We start from the raw sequence: 15,757 nt of genomic DNA, 5'->3' as shown, positions 1-15,757 counted from the left end.
AAATTTCCCAGTCATGTTGAACAAAATATGGCATCTTTATACAGACTTCACGTCTCCAATCTTCTCTTGTAGCCCAAGTTAATCATTTCCTAGTCGTAGATGGAAACATGAGCTCTAGCTCGATGAGTATTCGATCAATGAAAGTAAAGTCTATCTGTAATTGTGGTCCAATTAGGCTTCATTAAATCTGTAGATTCGTGGCCATGTATATTTATAAAAAATATTTAATTAAGATAACTCCAAAGTTATCTGCTAAACTCGCATGTTAACAGTTTTTAACTGTCTCTGTTGCCACTTAGTACATCTGAAGATACTGCATAAGATAATGTACTAACTCTGAGAAGAACATCTACTGATACAATCACTTGTCCAGATAATAACAATATAATAGAGTACAAATTTTACTCTAACACATATTTCTATGGTGTATGGAATGCATGAGTGGCACAATCCACTCATGGGGGAGCTTGCAGTCTTCAATTCCCATAATGACAGGGAGCCTGCAGATTCAAACTTGCAGGGAGATTACTCATGTAATAGCAGACATCTCATCAAGACTCGGCTGTAACTCTCACCCGTCTTATAAATAACGGGGTTTCTGGTTGTTGTGGGACAGCTCCTTACAAAAGACCAACGGGCTCTCTCGATCAGCTACAAGGACGAGACCCCATGTGCATGTATAGCCCCATATCTTATTACACTCGATGATTTTGAAGCTATTTGACAACATGACATTGTCAAATTTCAAGTGTCAATGCAACAACGCTTATTTTAATACATATAGAGACTTTATTAATTTGCCTACATTTTTCTCTTGTCCAATTGGTACTACAAATCCTTCAGGTTGCTCCATATAGACTTCTTCTAGACCACCGTTTAAGAATGCGTCTAAACATTTAATTGGTTAATCTCAAGATTGTGCAAAGCAGCAATCGCGCAAAGCACTTTAATGGAGTTAATCCTTGTCACATGTGAATAGGCATAAAAAAATCGTACCCCTCATGCTGCTTACATTCTTTAACGACTAAGCACGCTTTGTATTTGTCAATTGATCCATCTGCCTTATATTTCTTTTTAAGGATCCATTTGCATCGTAAAGGCTTACAACCTTTTAGTAAATCAACCAACACCTAAGTGTGATTTTACATAATGGAATCAATTTCACTCAGGACGGCTTTCCTCCAGAGTAATTCATCAGATCTAGAAAATGCCACTATAATAGACCTCGACTTTTCATCTAACATGAAGGTGATGTATTCTAGACCAAAGTCCTTAGCAATCTTGCCCTCCTTGGTACGTCTCGGTTCTAATACTTCAAAACCTGGTCGCTTTCGTGATTCGCGTACTATCTCAACGCGATCAGAACTTGTAGCTTCTTCTTTAGTACTATTGCTCGCACTAGCTTCTTCGTTGTTCTTGTCTTTACAAGGAAAGATATTCTCAAAATAAGCAATGTTACCCGATTCTATCGTCATTCCCACAATCATTGTAGGTATATCAGACTTGTGAACTAGAGAACGATGTGTATTGCTATTAAGTGCATATATACCCAATTAACTTGTTTGAGTGGAGACACGTGCACGTTAGCTAAACACCCCCACACTTTTATATATTTGTACGAAAGCTTCCTTTATTTCCATAGCTCATGGAGAGTGACGTGAATTTTATTGAGGATATAATTTGCTGATAGAACAACTTTCCCCCACATATTCTAAAGTAACTCATAAGTAATCAACATTATATTCATCATCTCCCTAAGAGTTCAATTCTTGCGTTTTGCAACGCATTATACTTAGGTGAACATGGAGTAGTTGTTTGATAATTATACCATGTGCATTGCATAATTTCTCAAACGGAGCTAGATACTCTCCCCGTCTATCACTTCAAACCATTTTAAGTTGACACTCTAGATGATTCCCGACTTCATTTTTAAAGTTCTTGAGATAATTAAGATAACAATATCTTGTGCAATCATCGATAATAGTAATAAAGTATTTTTTACCACTTTTCATTTGCATAAACTTTAGATCACATACATTGATATAGATTAATTCTAAAAGTTTGGAACTCATTTCCACCAAATGAAACGATGACTTCGTCATTTTTGCTTCAACACAAATTTGACATTTGTTTTTAGTGTTAAACTCGTTTATTTTTAGTAAATCTATGTTTACTAATCTTTTTATAGCATTTAGATTCATGTGTCCTAATCTACAATGCCATAAATCACCACTCAATCAAGTAAGGTGATGTAGTAGCATTTTCATTCAGAGTTTTTCAGGTTACATGCCTCACGGGATTAGCATTGAGTTCGAAAACCTCTACCAAGGTACTTTCCAAACTTGGTCAATACAAATTTCTCACACTCAAATACTAGTATAAAATCCTTATTAACTAGTATAGACCATGAGATCAAATTCTTACGGATGTTTGTGACATGCAGCACATCTTTCATGGTTATCTCTATACCGGATGACAACTTTAGCACCACATCACTAACTTCGATAACCTTTGACGCACTTGATTGCCCATGCTTAGCTTTCTCTCCTCAACAGGCTTGTGTATGGAGAAGCGTCTTTTATCAGAGCACATGTGCATAGTTGCGTCTATGTTGACGAAGTAAGCACTTTGGTTTTCAACAAGGTTGACCTCCTTAATGATAACTGTCGCCAAGTCAACTTTGCCCCAATCGTGGATGTCCTTCTCGACGACATTGGCACCTTGCTTCGCCTTCTTCTTCTTTGGCTTGTGGCAGTCCTTCGCCAAGTGGCCCGATTTGCCATAATTGTAGTAATCACCATCAAATTTGTGGGCTGGTGTTTTTCCCTTGTCTTTGTTTTTAGCATTAGGACGTACGTCCCCGCTTGTTGGAGTTGGATGGACCACCTCTCTCCAACAGGTTACCTTGGCCTCTCCCTTTGGAGTCTTGCCCCCTAGCATCCAACTTGATACAGAGCTTAATGATCAAATCCTCGAACATCATCTTTTTTCGTTTGTGCTTGAGGTAGGTCTTGAAGTCCCTCCAACTTGGGGGTAGCTTACGATCACCGCCACCACGGTGAAGAAATCTGGCACCACATGTCTTTTGGCAAGGATATCTTGCAAGATGAGTTGAAACTCTTGCACTTAATCGATGACGGATCTTGAGTCCACCATCTTGTACTCCATGTAGCGGGTGCCTACAATATTCTTAGTACTAGCATCATCTAGCTTGTACGTTTTATCCAATGCCTCCTACAACACTTTGGAGTTCTTTACATCAATATATATTTTGTACAAACTATCTGCCAGTCCACCTGGAAGAAAGTTTTTACAATGAAAGTCAACATTGTGCCAAACATTAAAGGCATCAAGAACTAGAAAGTTCGTTTCACTTTTCACCTGCGTAAGTGGTCCATCATCCATCAAATATGTCTCATACCTCCACGTAGTGTGGTATAAAAACATCTTTTGACTCCAACTTTTGAAGTCGGTGCCACAAAACTTAGGTGGCTTGTCGGCAGCGAGAGTCTCCATGGTTGGAGCCCATCATGCTAGACCCAAAGGCTCCACTGGTTGGTCCATACATAGACACAATGAAACCACTTGAAGTGGAAAGTCGAACTTCGTTAGCCAATCGTGAAAGACAAGGTGATCCAATGGTGGCAGACATCGTGGATCTGATGGTGGCAGACGCCGTGGCAGAGACGTCGGCAGCAACGAGTGCAGAGTTGTTGGCGGGTGTAGAATACATCTTCAAATCCAACAAAGGTGTTAAAGTTTTGAAATTCTTTTGTTCAATTAGAAGTCTAAAGACTGATATTCTCTTCCAAACAACAAACTATATCTCTTATTGCGATTGTTGGATATATAGTGCTTGCCGATATTTACAAATGAAATAGAAAGGTAGAAGATCAGATTATAATGAAATAAACTGTATTGAAATTACAATGAACAAAACCCATAGGAACAAAAAGCTGAGTTGACGAGAATGATCTATTTGCAAGACGAGATACGCTTTGATAGTGCTCTCAGTTTGGCGTGTCATCCCCAAAGATAAAATGCCTTCGCCTCGTGGTAACAGGACCATAGACCTACAAGCTTTGACGTACTGGAATGGGGTAAGAACAGCGTTCTTAGACAATGAATCCAACAATAGTGTGAGTGTTTGTTATTCAGATTTCTGTAGCACAGTACACTCATGGGGGGAGCCTCAGCCTTAAATTCCCTTAATGACAGGGAGCCTGCATATTCAAATCTGCAGGAGGTTACTCATGTAACAACAGACGTCTCATTAAGACTCAGTTGTAACTCCCACATGTCCCTTAATGACGGGGATTTCTAGCTGTTGTGGGACGTTCCTGAAAAGAGACCAACGAGTTCTCCCGACTAGCTATGGGGACGGATCCCCATGTGCACATACAGACCTAAAAGACTAGCCCAAAGACCAAATGCCAAGATCCAAGTCCGTGAAGGCCAGGGACTGGGAGCCGAGAGCACGGGGCACGTGGCACAGGATGGGGCGGGTGGCAGCGACGGCACGCGTGTGGACTTTGCAGCCCATCACTTGTGCACATAGTTATTACATGTACTGATGTAATAAATTATACTCCCTCTATCCACAAAAAATAGTCATAATAAGAGATGACACAAGTTTTGATAAAAATGATTATTATATTGTCAGTGGAAAAAATGATCTCACTTCAAAAGTAGTGTTTATAATGCGAATTACTTGTATTGTTAGTGAAAAATTAGTCTCACCATGTGATAGATAATTTTCAAGAATAGAAAGAGACTAATTTCCGTGGACATCCCAAAATGACAAAAAGAGACTATTTTTCATAGACGAATGTATTATATTGTAATGTTAATTAATTAATGTGGGATAAACATTAACTTATCTATAATGCTTATCACTTTTTCCCACAATTCTATATTTCAAGTAACAAACTTCAAATAATTATTTCTCACTCACAAAAATCGATTTTGAGTAAATAAATATACTACGATAATTTATTCGAATTGTAGATTAATCTTGTGCCAATTAATTCTACTAAATTAAATATTTTTCGTTACTAAAAAAAATTATCAACTCACAACCAATTTATAACATAATTCAATACTCCCCCCGTCCCATTAAAGTTGGTCACGTTCTTTTCGGCGCGGAGATTAAGAAATGCATTGTTATAAGTTAATTAAGTGGTTCATATTTTTAAATGACTTTTGTTTATCTTAATTGCTTAATTGGTAAATCTGCCAACAACCAGCCAGCAACTCGCCGCCTCCGGCGACGGCGATCGGAGCACCACCACCACCACCGACCACCCTCAGATTCAAGAGCAGCACCCTCAAATCTGAAAACAACCAACACCACCGTCGCCAACAACCACCACCCTCAAATCTGAAAACATTAACAACCACCACCCTCAATCTCCAAACCCTAAAAATTCAAAATTTCCCCCAAAATCAAAGTCGTAAACCACCAGGTGGAATTCGTCGCCGTTGCCGGCGCCCCTTGCCCCCTTCTCAAATCGCAAACCAGATCCCACCACCGGGCATCTAAAAAACATGCAAAAAACTTCAATAAATCTCAAATCGCAGACCAGATCCCACAGAGACCAGGCGAAATTCGTCGCCGGCGCCGGCGCCCCCCCTCAATCAAATCGCAAACCAGATCCCGAAAGAGAGCTAGGGCTCGCGACTCCGGAATTACAAAGGGAGGAAGAAGGAGCGCGAGGGAGACATGCCGGCTAAAGCGGAGCAACACCGACCTTGAGGCAGCGACGCCGGAGGTTGCAGGGCGGTGGCGATTTCGATTTCAGATGGGAGAATTAGGGCTCTCTTGATGTTTCACAAATTGAGAAATTGAGAGATAAACTAACGGAGCAACGACGTCCTCGGCGGCCGAACGCAGCGTCGCTGGCAGCTGAGACGGCCGGAGAAGCAGGCGACGGGATGGAGTAACTGAGAGAACAATGAGTTGGCGGTGATAGAAGAGAGGAGATAGAAGATAGGTTTAATTAGAAGCTTAATTAATTTTTTTTTAAATAAAATTTTTATTAAAAAGGAAAAGAGAAAAAAGACGGCAGAACCAAAACCCTTGAGAGTACAGAGTGGAGCAAACTAAGGGCCGAGCCTCATTAAAACCTCAGCAAGAGGAAAATGAGTACTCGTTTAAGAAAAGGTGCCTAAGAAGCTTAGTTGGAAAATTTTCAGAAGCTCCGGCCGAACCATCGCCCCTTAAAAATCTCGGCTCCCAAAAGCACAGAAAAGGAACAAAACAACATAAAAGAAAAGAAGAAGACAGGTACATGGCCGGAAAGACGCCATCGCCGTGACCCTTCGAAACCGCAGAGCAAACAAAACCGAGGGCCAAGATGAATCGCTCCACCCAAGCGCAAGCCAAACCACAACCAAAACTCATCAATAACGTAAACGAACGTGGCTGTGAAAAGCCATGTCAAGACCAACCGCCGTCTTGATAGCCTCAATCGCATGGAGCCACCAACCATTTGGCACCCCCTCGCTTGCCATAATATCCGCCGGCTTATTGCCCTCCCTGTAAATATGAGTAACCTGCAAGTTGAAATCTCTAAGCAAACCCAAGGTCTTCTTCCAAGCAGCCACGAAGCGCCACGGAACCAAATAATCCCGCCTTCCAAAAAGATTCACAATATAAGTAGAATCTGATTCCACCCATAAAAACCGCCAGTTCCGCTCATGCGCAATTTGAATCGCGAGAATGACCGCAAGAAGCTCCGCTTCAAAGGCAAACCCTTTGCCACCATCTTGATGAAAACACCCACGGACACAACCATGATTATCCCGAAAAACTCCGCCAGCAACGATCTTCCCCGGAGCTCCCAAAGCAGAGCCATCAGTGTTGACCTTAATCCACTGTAGAATCGGAGGCCACCAATGCACATTCACAAAAATAGGAGGCAGCGAGGCTTTAGACGCCACCCCAATCCTCCTAATAATCAAATAATCCGACCAACTGTTATTCATACAACCCAACTTGCTGAAGTTAGCTTCAACTTCTTTAAAAGTAATCCTAATGTGTTGTAGCAAACGCTGCCTGCTAAAAACCTTCCCTTTGAACACACACTCGTTTCTTTGATGCCAAATAGCCCAAAGAAGATAAATAATACCAGCCTTCCAGTACGTCAGAACTTGAGAGCTAGGCTTATGATTCCATGCAGTAACTAAGAAACCATGGATATCAACATGCTCACCATTAAAATTAAACCAGTTTAGGAACTCCTCCCAAACATGTCTAAGCTCGCTGCATTGCCAGAAAAGATGATCGATAGACTCCCCACTCCTATAGCAAAAACAGCAAAAATTAGGCATAATCAGTCCTTGCTTAATGAGGCAATCAAAAGTAGGTAAACGGTTATGAATCAGCCTCCAACAAAGCAACGAACGTCGAACCGGGATGAAATTTTCCCAAATCCAAGAACCCCACTTAACATAAGGAAACCCATGACAGCGTTTTGAGAAAGCTGCGGCAGCAGAGACCGTACCATGCACAGAACTCTTCCAAAACCTATCATCCGAACCCTCCCCGACAGGAAGAAGCAGGATATCACAAACGATTTCTGGGAAGACATTTATAAAGTTTTGAGTGAAATGCCAAATCCCTTCATAAAAATAATCCGCCACTGAGCAAGTCAGCGTCTGCAAAAGAAAATCCGGGACACCACAGCGCTTCACAAGAGAGTAACCAAGCCAATCATCAATCCAAAAATTGATCGAAGTTCCTTCACCCACATAACAATAAGCGTCATCAACTAACTCAGTGATTTTCGGCCTCAAGCCCAACCAGATCGAAGACGCCGCCGCCTTGGTAGGACGGCAAAGCGGCGTCAAATATCTACTGCGCATAATCTGATGACTGAAGCAATGCCCACCAATAATGTTCCACGCCATCTTCATCAAGTAGCTCTTGTTCATGATATCAAATGAACGAATTCCAAGACCACCCTCCTCCTTAATAGCACACACCCTCGCCCAACGAACCGGGCAGCTGGGTCTCTTGGAGACATCGCCAGTCCAGATAAAATTCCGACACTTCAAATCCAGTTCCTTAATGAGACTTCTCGGCCAGCGATACACCATCATAGAGTGCGTAATAGAACTCTGAATCACAGACTTCACCAAACAAATTCTACCAGCCATAGAAAGCTGCATGCCCTTCCATCTAGCAAACTTGAGAATAATCCGATCATGAATTGCACGCAAGAAAGAGGCTTTGACCCGCCCAGAGAAAATAGGCACGCCTAGATAATTGAACGGCAGAGATCCCTTCCTGAACTTCAAAATATTAATGATATGACGTTTCAACCTGTTAGGAGTCTTGTCCCCAAAATAAACGTGAGATTTCTCCATAGAACAGATCTGGCCGGAAAGAGAGCCATAAAACTCAAAAATATGAGTGATCTTTCGAGCATTCGCAGTCGTTGCACGACCAAACACCAAAATATCATCTGCATAAAGAAGATGAGTAGGGAAAGCAGTACCTCTGGTAATTTTCATTGGAACAAGATTACCAGAATCAACACAATTCTGGAAGAGGACACTGAGCACATCTTCAGCAATTCCAAATAAAATTGGGGACAAAGGATCCCCCTGCCTGACGCCTCTAGAACACTGAAAATAACCACAAAGATTGTTGTTATAAAGAATTGAAAGTCTAGCAGAACGAAGAATAATATCAATCCATCTGATGAAAGTTTCAGAGTAGCCTCCAACTCGCAAAACCTTAAGAAGAAAATCCCAACGTAAGGTATCAAAAGCCTTTCTGATATCAATCTTACAAGCCATGTTAATCCCCCCATGAGAACGCTTGAGGCAGTTAACCCCCTCAGAACCAAGCATAATGCAGTCATGAATGGAACGACCTCTAACAAAACCAAACTGATGCTTGGAGACCAACTCCGCCGCCACACCGCTCAGCCTCGTAGCCAAAACTTTCGAAATGATTTTGAAAATGAAATTCGAAAGCACAATAGGCCTCAGATCAGTAACTGAATTCACCGTCTCTTTCTTCGGAATGAGAATCAAAGTATTGGAGTTGCAACCTGTCGGAAGATAGGAAGCCACAAAGAAATTCCTAACAGCCTCCCAGATATCCTGCTTAATGATACTCCAGCAAGCATGATAGAACCGACCACAAAAGCCATCCGGACCCGCAGCACTGTGTGGATCCATGTCAAAAACCGCAGCAGTAATCTCCTCCTGATCAGGAATCCTAGACAGTAAGGCATTCTGAGCCGAAGAAACCGTGTGCTCAATAACAGCCTCAATCTGCACAATATCCACCTCAGCTGTTTGATCTTCTGCAAAGAGACTAGTAAACAACTGAACAATATGACCACCAATCTCCTCCTGATCATAAACCATCTTATTATTAATCTCAAGATGGGCAATCATATAAGATCTCTTTTTGTAACGAAGCAGGGAGTGAAAAAATGAGTTGTTCCGATCTCCATCATGCAGCCACTTGACTCTACATTTCTGACGAAGCAGACTACTCTTTCTGGATAAAGACACATTAATTTTCGCCTGAGCTAAAACCTCAGCATCAAAAAGCGCATCCGTATACCCTTCCTGTGAAATCTGAGCCTGAATCTCCAATAACTCCTGCTGCGCAGTAGCGATTGAAATATCAACATTCCCAAAGACAGATCTATTCCAATTTTGCAGCTCTTTTCGCAGCCGTTTAAGCTTAAACATAACCCTATAAATCGGACATCGCGTGTCCACCATGTTCCGCCAAGATTTTTCAACGAAACTCTCAAAATCCGGATGACTAGTCCACATATGTAAGAACTTGAAGAAACGACGACTAGTCTGCTAGGCTTGACAACAAATAAGCACTAATGGCGCATGATCAGACGTCACACGGGGAAGAGCATGTGACGTTATAGACTGCCAGTTATCGGAAAAAGAATTCGAAACAATTACCCTGTCAAGAACTGACTCAACATGAGAAGGCATAAACCTCCGGCCCGACCAAGTAAATCGAAGACCAGAAGTCTGGGGTTCCACAAACCCAGAAGCAGCAATAAAATCGTTGAACTCTCTGCAGGCGGCTGCATTTGGGAGACGGGTGCTAATCCGTTCATGAGCTCCCTTAACAGCATTGAAATCACCAATGAAAACGTCTGACCATCAAAATAATTCAGCAAATCCAGCCACAGAGTGCGCCGTTCAATATGAGAGTTTGAGCCGTGAACCACAGCAACCCTAAAGTTATGATGAAGCCAAACACAACTCAATAAAACAACCTGATCAGTAGATAACTCAATTCTGACAGAAACAACAGGATGAACGAACACCCAAATATTCGAACACATATCAACTCTGGAGTTCTGATGACAAGGAACCACATTCAAAGAACGCCAAAAAGAAGCAGAGCAATTATGAAAAGCCATTTTAGGTTCCAGAATACCGACCACCAACGGCGAAAAAGAGGCACAATGCTCTTTCAGAAGAAGTTTGGTTTCATCCGTGAGCCCACGGACGTTCCAGACAAGCAAGTTCATAAAAACTAATGAGTGTTAGTGGATTGGGACTCCCCCCTCTCCACTTTATCTGCCCAACTGTTAGCCGTAAAGTCAACAACGTTGCTCATAACTTTGCCGCTCTTCGACGTCCGCTGTTCAATCACATAACCCATTGGGTTATGCCCCAACTCTTTCGCCTCTTGCATACGTTTGTTAATCAAATCCTCAGATTGTTGATTACGTTCCACCTCCTCTGTTCCACGCAGCCTAGATTTAATTGTTCCTGCCGGCGGGTCCGTGTTCCCGGATTGAGTACCCTGTCGCTTAGGCGGCCTACCACGCGGCCGTTTAAGAGCGCTGTCTCTGTTTGACTGAAGAACCTCCTTAACACGCTGAGCTTTAATAGCTGCCTCCAACTGCGCTGTTTTTTTAGCCAAATCCAACCTAATCTCATCAACAGTATGCTCCATTGGACAAACATCTGAATCCACCCTAGACTCGGGACCCTCGAAAACATGGACATCATTCTCCAAATTTTCAGCAAAGTTTTCCTCATCCACTTCCTCACAACTGGTAGAACCCGTCTCCACTGTTTTCGAAAAAACTGCATGCAACAAATCCGGACCAAAGAGATCCGAATCCTCCTTCCCCGAGCGCTTCTCCCGAGCAATGTAACTATCCTTGTGAATCGGAGAACGGGAGTTATGCAACCCCACCTCCGCGTCATCACTATGCCTCTCCGGCATTCTACAATCATCCGCTAAAAAACCCCCCCTGAATCACCCGATCCTCCTCAGTCAAAGGACCAAAGGGATTAACATCAGTTGCCACCTTGTCAAAAGATTCTCCCTGCAGATTTTCTCTTTCTTTCGGGGGAGAAACCCGTAAAGGTCTTCCAGTAGGCTGCCAACTTTTCCCACGAGCCCTAGGATTTACATCTTTAGACCTCGCTTCCTTCTCAGTGGCATCATTTTTCGACTGATTGGCATGATCTTTGGCTTTGCTTTTGATACATTTGTCCCGGCTATGCCCCGTAATTCTGCATGAAGAACAATAAAGTGGTAACTGTTCATAGTAAAATTCAACATAAATAGAATTATTGTCACACCCGATGGTCATAGAATCTTGAAGAGGAAGAGCCAAATCAACTTCAACAAGAATTCTTGCAAAGTGTCCGACTTCTTTATACACGGACGGACCATCAAACCGAATCGGAAGACCGATGGTTCTGCCTATAGCCGAGAAAACCTCAGGATGCCATAACTCAATCGGCAGATAGTAAAGCCGCACCCAAACTTGACATAGCGAGGAAATCTCTTTGTAGGGATCAAAGAAACGTGTCCATTCTCGGAGCCGAAAAGCGCCCTGCGTCAAATCCCAGCCATTGCGCTGCTTAGCTAACGCCTTATCCGCTGCAGAACTGAAGTTAATAATATAGAAACCCTTGGCCATAGGTGTTAGCGTCCAGCTACCTTTAATGCTCCAATGGTGTTGGAGTTCTTCCTTAAGACCGAAAGAAGTTCTCGGTTTGTCCCCCTTTCGAAGTAACAGACGCCCAATGAGAGCATGATCAAAAGTTTCCACTTGTTTCTTGTAGAATTCAGAAGGGATATCCAAGTTGTATTTATTGCCAATCTTCTCTGAATTAAAAGCCTCAAACTTGTTGGCCAAGATATCAGGCTTACGGGCTGTACGAGGACGGACCATAGCAGCGTACGACGCCTTGATGTTCCCTTCCGAAGCCGCAACATCAGGCAGTCCCGTAGTCTGCTGCTCAGCGGCGAGAACATGTTGGTCAGAAGCAGAGGTTCCCGCATTGAGAAGAGCACGCGCAGTAGGTAAAGAAATGACATCAACGTGATTTTGATTCTCAGCGGCAGAAATATGTGTTGCTGCAGCCTCCTGCTGCTTAGTGTTCGTTGTAGAAGACCGAAAGTTATTTGAAATAGGAGGGAGGTTGAGTGCCGACCGGTCGGCATAACCTGCCATCGCCGGCACTGCGGCGGAAGCCGCCTTGATGATCTCTACTTCCAGAGCAGCAGCAACAGGCGACTCCAAGCGAGCAGTTCAGCTGCAAACGCTTTGGCGTCGTCGGATGCAGCGATTTTTCAGCGAGCCAATTGCTGCTGCTGCGTGCGGTGAGGCGCTGAGGAGAACAGGCGGGGCGAGCCGCCTAGGGCGGCAGCGCGGTGCAGTCGCGCAGCTGAGGGTCGGCGAGAGACGGAAGTCGCGCAGCGCAAGGAGCTCCGATCTAGATCTGAGTCGCCGCCCAGAGGTGATGCGGGTTTTGGGCACGAGGACGCCGGTCTAACCTCCGACGCGCCTACGAGCTGTGGCCGGCTGGGTTCCGTCCAGCGAGAGCAGCGCTTCTCCCTCCGCTGAAAACGCCTCCCCTCGACGCAGGCTTGGACTCCGGCGTGCTGACTACCAGCGGACTTCGTCAGGTGAGGCCGCGCGACGTCGTCGGCGTGGCGGATCTGGCGGCAGCGACGGGCTGACGGGAACGAGAAGGGAGCAGCGGCTGCTGCTGCAAACCCAATTCCCAAACCCTTGCTGCTCCAAGTTTCACTGTAGCGAGTTTTCGGCTCACAATCGAAGAATCAGAAGCTTAATTAAATTTAATTTAATTGATTTAATTAAGTCTAATTTTTCTATTTTAGAAAGTGGTCAATTTTAGTGGGACAAATCAAAATGGAAATGTGGTCAACTTTAATGGGACAGAGGGAGTACTATTTTTTGATTAAGACAAAAATGTAATTAATTAATTTAATCATATAAGAAGTAAATGAAATAACATGTACGATCTTGTACCATTAGAAATGCTGCACATAATAAATGTCGCATAAATTGCAATTATACATATCAACAATAAAAATGATGCACCGAGTGAAAATAAACCAGTGTGAAATAAAGATAAAACCTATAATAATAATAATAATAATAATAATAATAATAATAATAATAATAATAATAATAATAATAATAATAATAATAATACGACAAGAAATTACTCATAATAATAATATATTAATATATTGATACGACAAGAAATTACTGCATAATTTTTAGTGGAGTTATTATTGCCTTTTTTTTATTTAGAAAAACAATAAGTTAACAAAAAAGTGATTGTGTAGCACGTCAAAATTGGAAATATCAACCTCACAAAAGACTGGAAAATGAACATTCATTCTCATTTTTATTTATTTCTCTCTTTTTCCTTTTGTCGTTTTTGGTCTCGCGTTATAAATACATCAAAGAAATACTGATCTCAACTTTCATACATTTCAACGCAACTAATTATCAATGTCGGACTGGACCGAGTTTATATGTCTTATAATTCGAAAAGGACTATTTGTCGACATATTTTGGCGTACGTAGTATACAGGAAATGGTTCTAACAAAATCCTCATATACAATGAGATTTTAAATTTGATTAGTAGGTGATGATTTAATGTATCATATATATATATATATAGAGAGAGAGAGAAAAGTTAAACAGAGAATGCTAAATATTTGGAGAATAGAGAATTCGTGAAATAAAAACGAACAGATCTACAATTTTTACAAACAAATCAATGTACCGCATGAACAACAATTTGCCCCGGGTTCTAATCCTGCTGGTGGCGAGTTTTTCTCTTTTTTTATTAAATACGTCTGTTCGTTAGTTATGTTGATCTGTTCATAAAATGTATAGACTTGTTCAAAATGAAATATATAATAATTCTCTGTTTAACTTGACCCTATATATATAGGGAAGGGCTAAAATAAAAGCATTTCTTAAGATATAAAATAAGAATCATTTTCAGCCCTTAGATCATCAAGATCTACAGTTGATTCGTAATCCTGTTGGATGGATTTACGGTCCTCAATTCGAATCCCAAAGGTAGCAAAATTTTATTTTTCACAATTCATACCTTTATACAGCGAATCCATACGTGTTATACATAAAATTCATACATTAAAAATTGCTCTTATTTCTTATTTTAAGATGTGCTCTCACGGTAGCCAACCCCTATATATATATGGAGGAGTTAGGATAAAAACAACTCTTAAAATTTAAAATGCAAACCACCTAAAATGTATGGATTCTATATAAAACACATATGAATTTGTTGTGTAAATGTATGAATTGTGAAAAAAAAAAAATTCTACTTATGGGATTCAAATTCAGGACTATGAATTCATCCAATAAGGTGATGAATCAACCGTAGATTTTGATGATCTAAGGGCTAAAACTAGTTTCTATTTTATATTCTAAAATGTGTTTTTATTTTAGCCCACCCTTATATATATATATATATATATATATATATATATATATATATATTAAACACTGAACTTTTCGAATAAGCGTAACAAAATTAGGAACATCTCAACAAAATATTCGAATTTTTTTTATTGACGTAAAATATTTCAAATAAGCGTAAAAGAGAGGACAATTTTCCTAAATTCTACAGAATTTGATACTTAAATAATTTATTTTACTTACAATAAATGAAATAAATAACCAGGCGTATTAAAAGTATAAATAAATATTACTAATTTTTTATAAGTTTACTACTGATAACCGTAGCATATGTATGATACAACAATATTCAATTAAAAAAAAATATACATGTATTCCTATTAGTCTGAGAATGAAAGTTTGCCTTTAAGTTATTGATGTTCTACTCTGCCTCTTATGGTAGAAAAGTTTTCGTTAATTACTCAACTCAGTCACATTAACTATCTTGTTGAATATAAAAGGAATAAAATATTACTCCCTCCGTCCACCAATCAACTACCCATTTGATGGTCGGCACGAAAACTAAGAAAGCTGAAAAAGGTGGTGTAAAAGTGGTGTAAAAGACTAAAAGGGTAGTGTTAATATATTTTGATTACTTTTACTAATATTTCATTAGCTATTTAACATACATTATGCCTTGACTTATTAAAGTGTTCTTTTTTATATAAGCTATTTCTTTCTTTCTTTTTTTACTCTTTAATTAAATAAATTGAAAATTCAGAAAATAAATAAACTGGAAATAAATAAATAAATATACTGAAAATTCGAAAATAAATAAATAAATAAATTAAAAACTGGAAAATAATTTTTTTAGAAAATAAATAAACTTAAAGTTCGAAAATAAATAAATAAATAAACTGAAAATTCAAAAAATAAATAAACTGGAAACAAATAAATAAATAAACTGAAAATTCGAAAACAAATAAATAAATAAACTGAAAATTCAGAAAATAAATAAACTGGAATTAAATAAATAAATAAA

At 40.5% G+C, this 15,757-nt stretch overlaps 1 protein-coding gene across 1 annotated transcript; it reads right to left on the bottom strand.

The window, feature by feature from the left end:
• Positions 1 to 2,481: 2,481 nt before the first annotated feature.
• LOC130998126 (uncharacterized) lies at positions 2,482 to 11,236 on the bottom strand. Its single transcript, XM_057923559.1, has 6 exons — positions 10,588 to 11,236; positions 9,949 to 10,148; positions 6,421 to 9,834; positions 5,519 to 5,538; positions 5,244 to 5,419; positions 2,482 to 2,933 (listed from the first exon to the last, which is right to left on the bottom strand). Exons 1-6 carry the CDS (start codon positions 11,234 to 11,236, stop codon positions 2,482 to 2,484), a joined length of 4,911 nt encoding a protein of 1,636 aa, XP_057779542.1.
• Between the last annotated feature and the right edge of the window lie 4,521 nt (positions 11,237 to 15,757).

Source organism: Salvia miltiorrhiza, chromosome 8 (genome assembly GCF_028751815.1).
Source record: "Salvia miltiorrhiza cultivar Shanhuang (shh) chromosome 8, IMPLAD_Smil_shh, whole genome shotgun sequence".
NCBI lineage: Eukaryota > Viridiplantae > Streptophyta > Magnoliopsida > Lamiales > Lamiaceae > Salvia > Salvia miltiorrhiza.
This window is presented reverse-complemented; position numbering and strand designations above follow the sequence as displayed.

Bases quoted from the DNA above. Each gene is read 5' to 3' on its own strand.
- LOC130998126 (XM_057923559.1), bottom strand. From the start codon at position 11,236: ATGCCGGAGAGGCATAGTGATGACGCGGAGGTGGGGTTGCATAACTCC. The intron at 9,835-9,948 runs GTAATTGTTTCG...CAAGCCTAGCAG, and splicing joins TTGAGTCAGTTCTTGACAGG to ACTAGTCGTCGTTTCTTCAA. The intron at 2,934-5,243 runs GTTGTTGGCAGA...GTTGGATGCTAG, and splicing joins AGGCGGCGAGTTGCTGGCTG to GGGGCAAGACTCCAAAGGGA.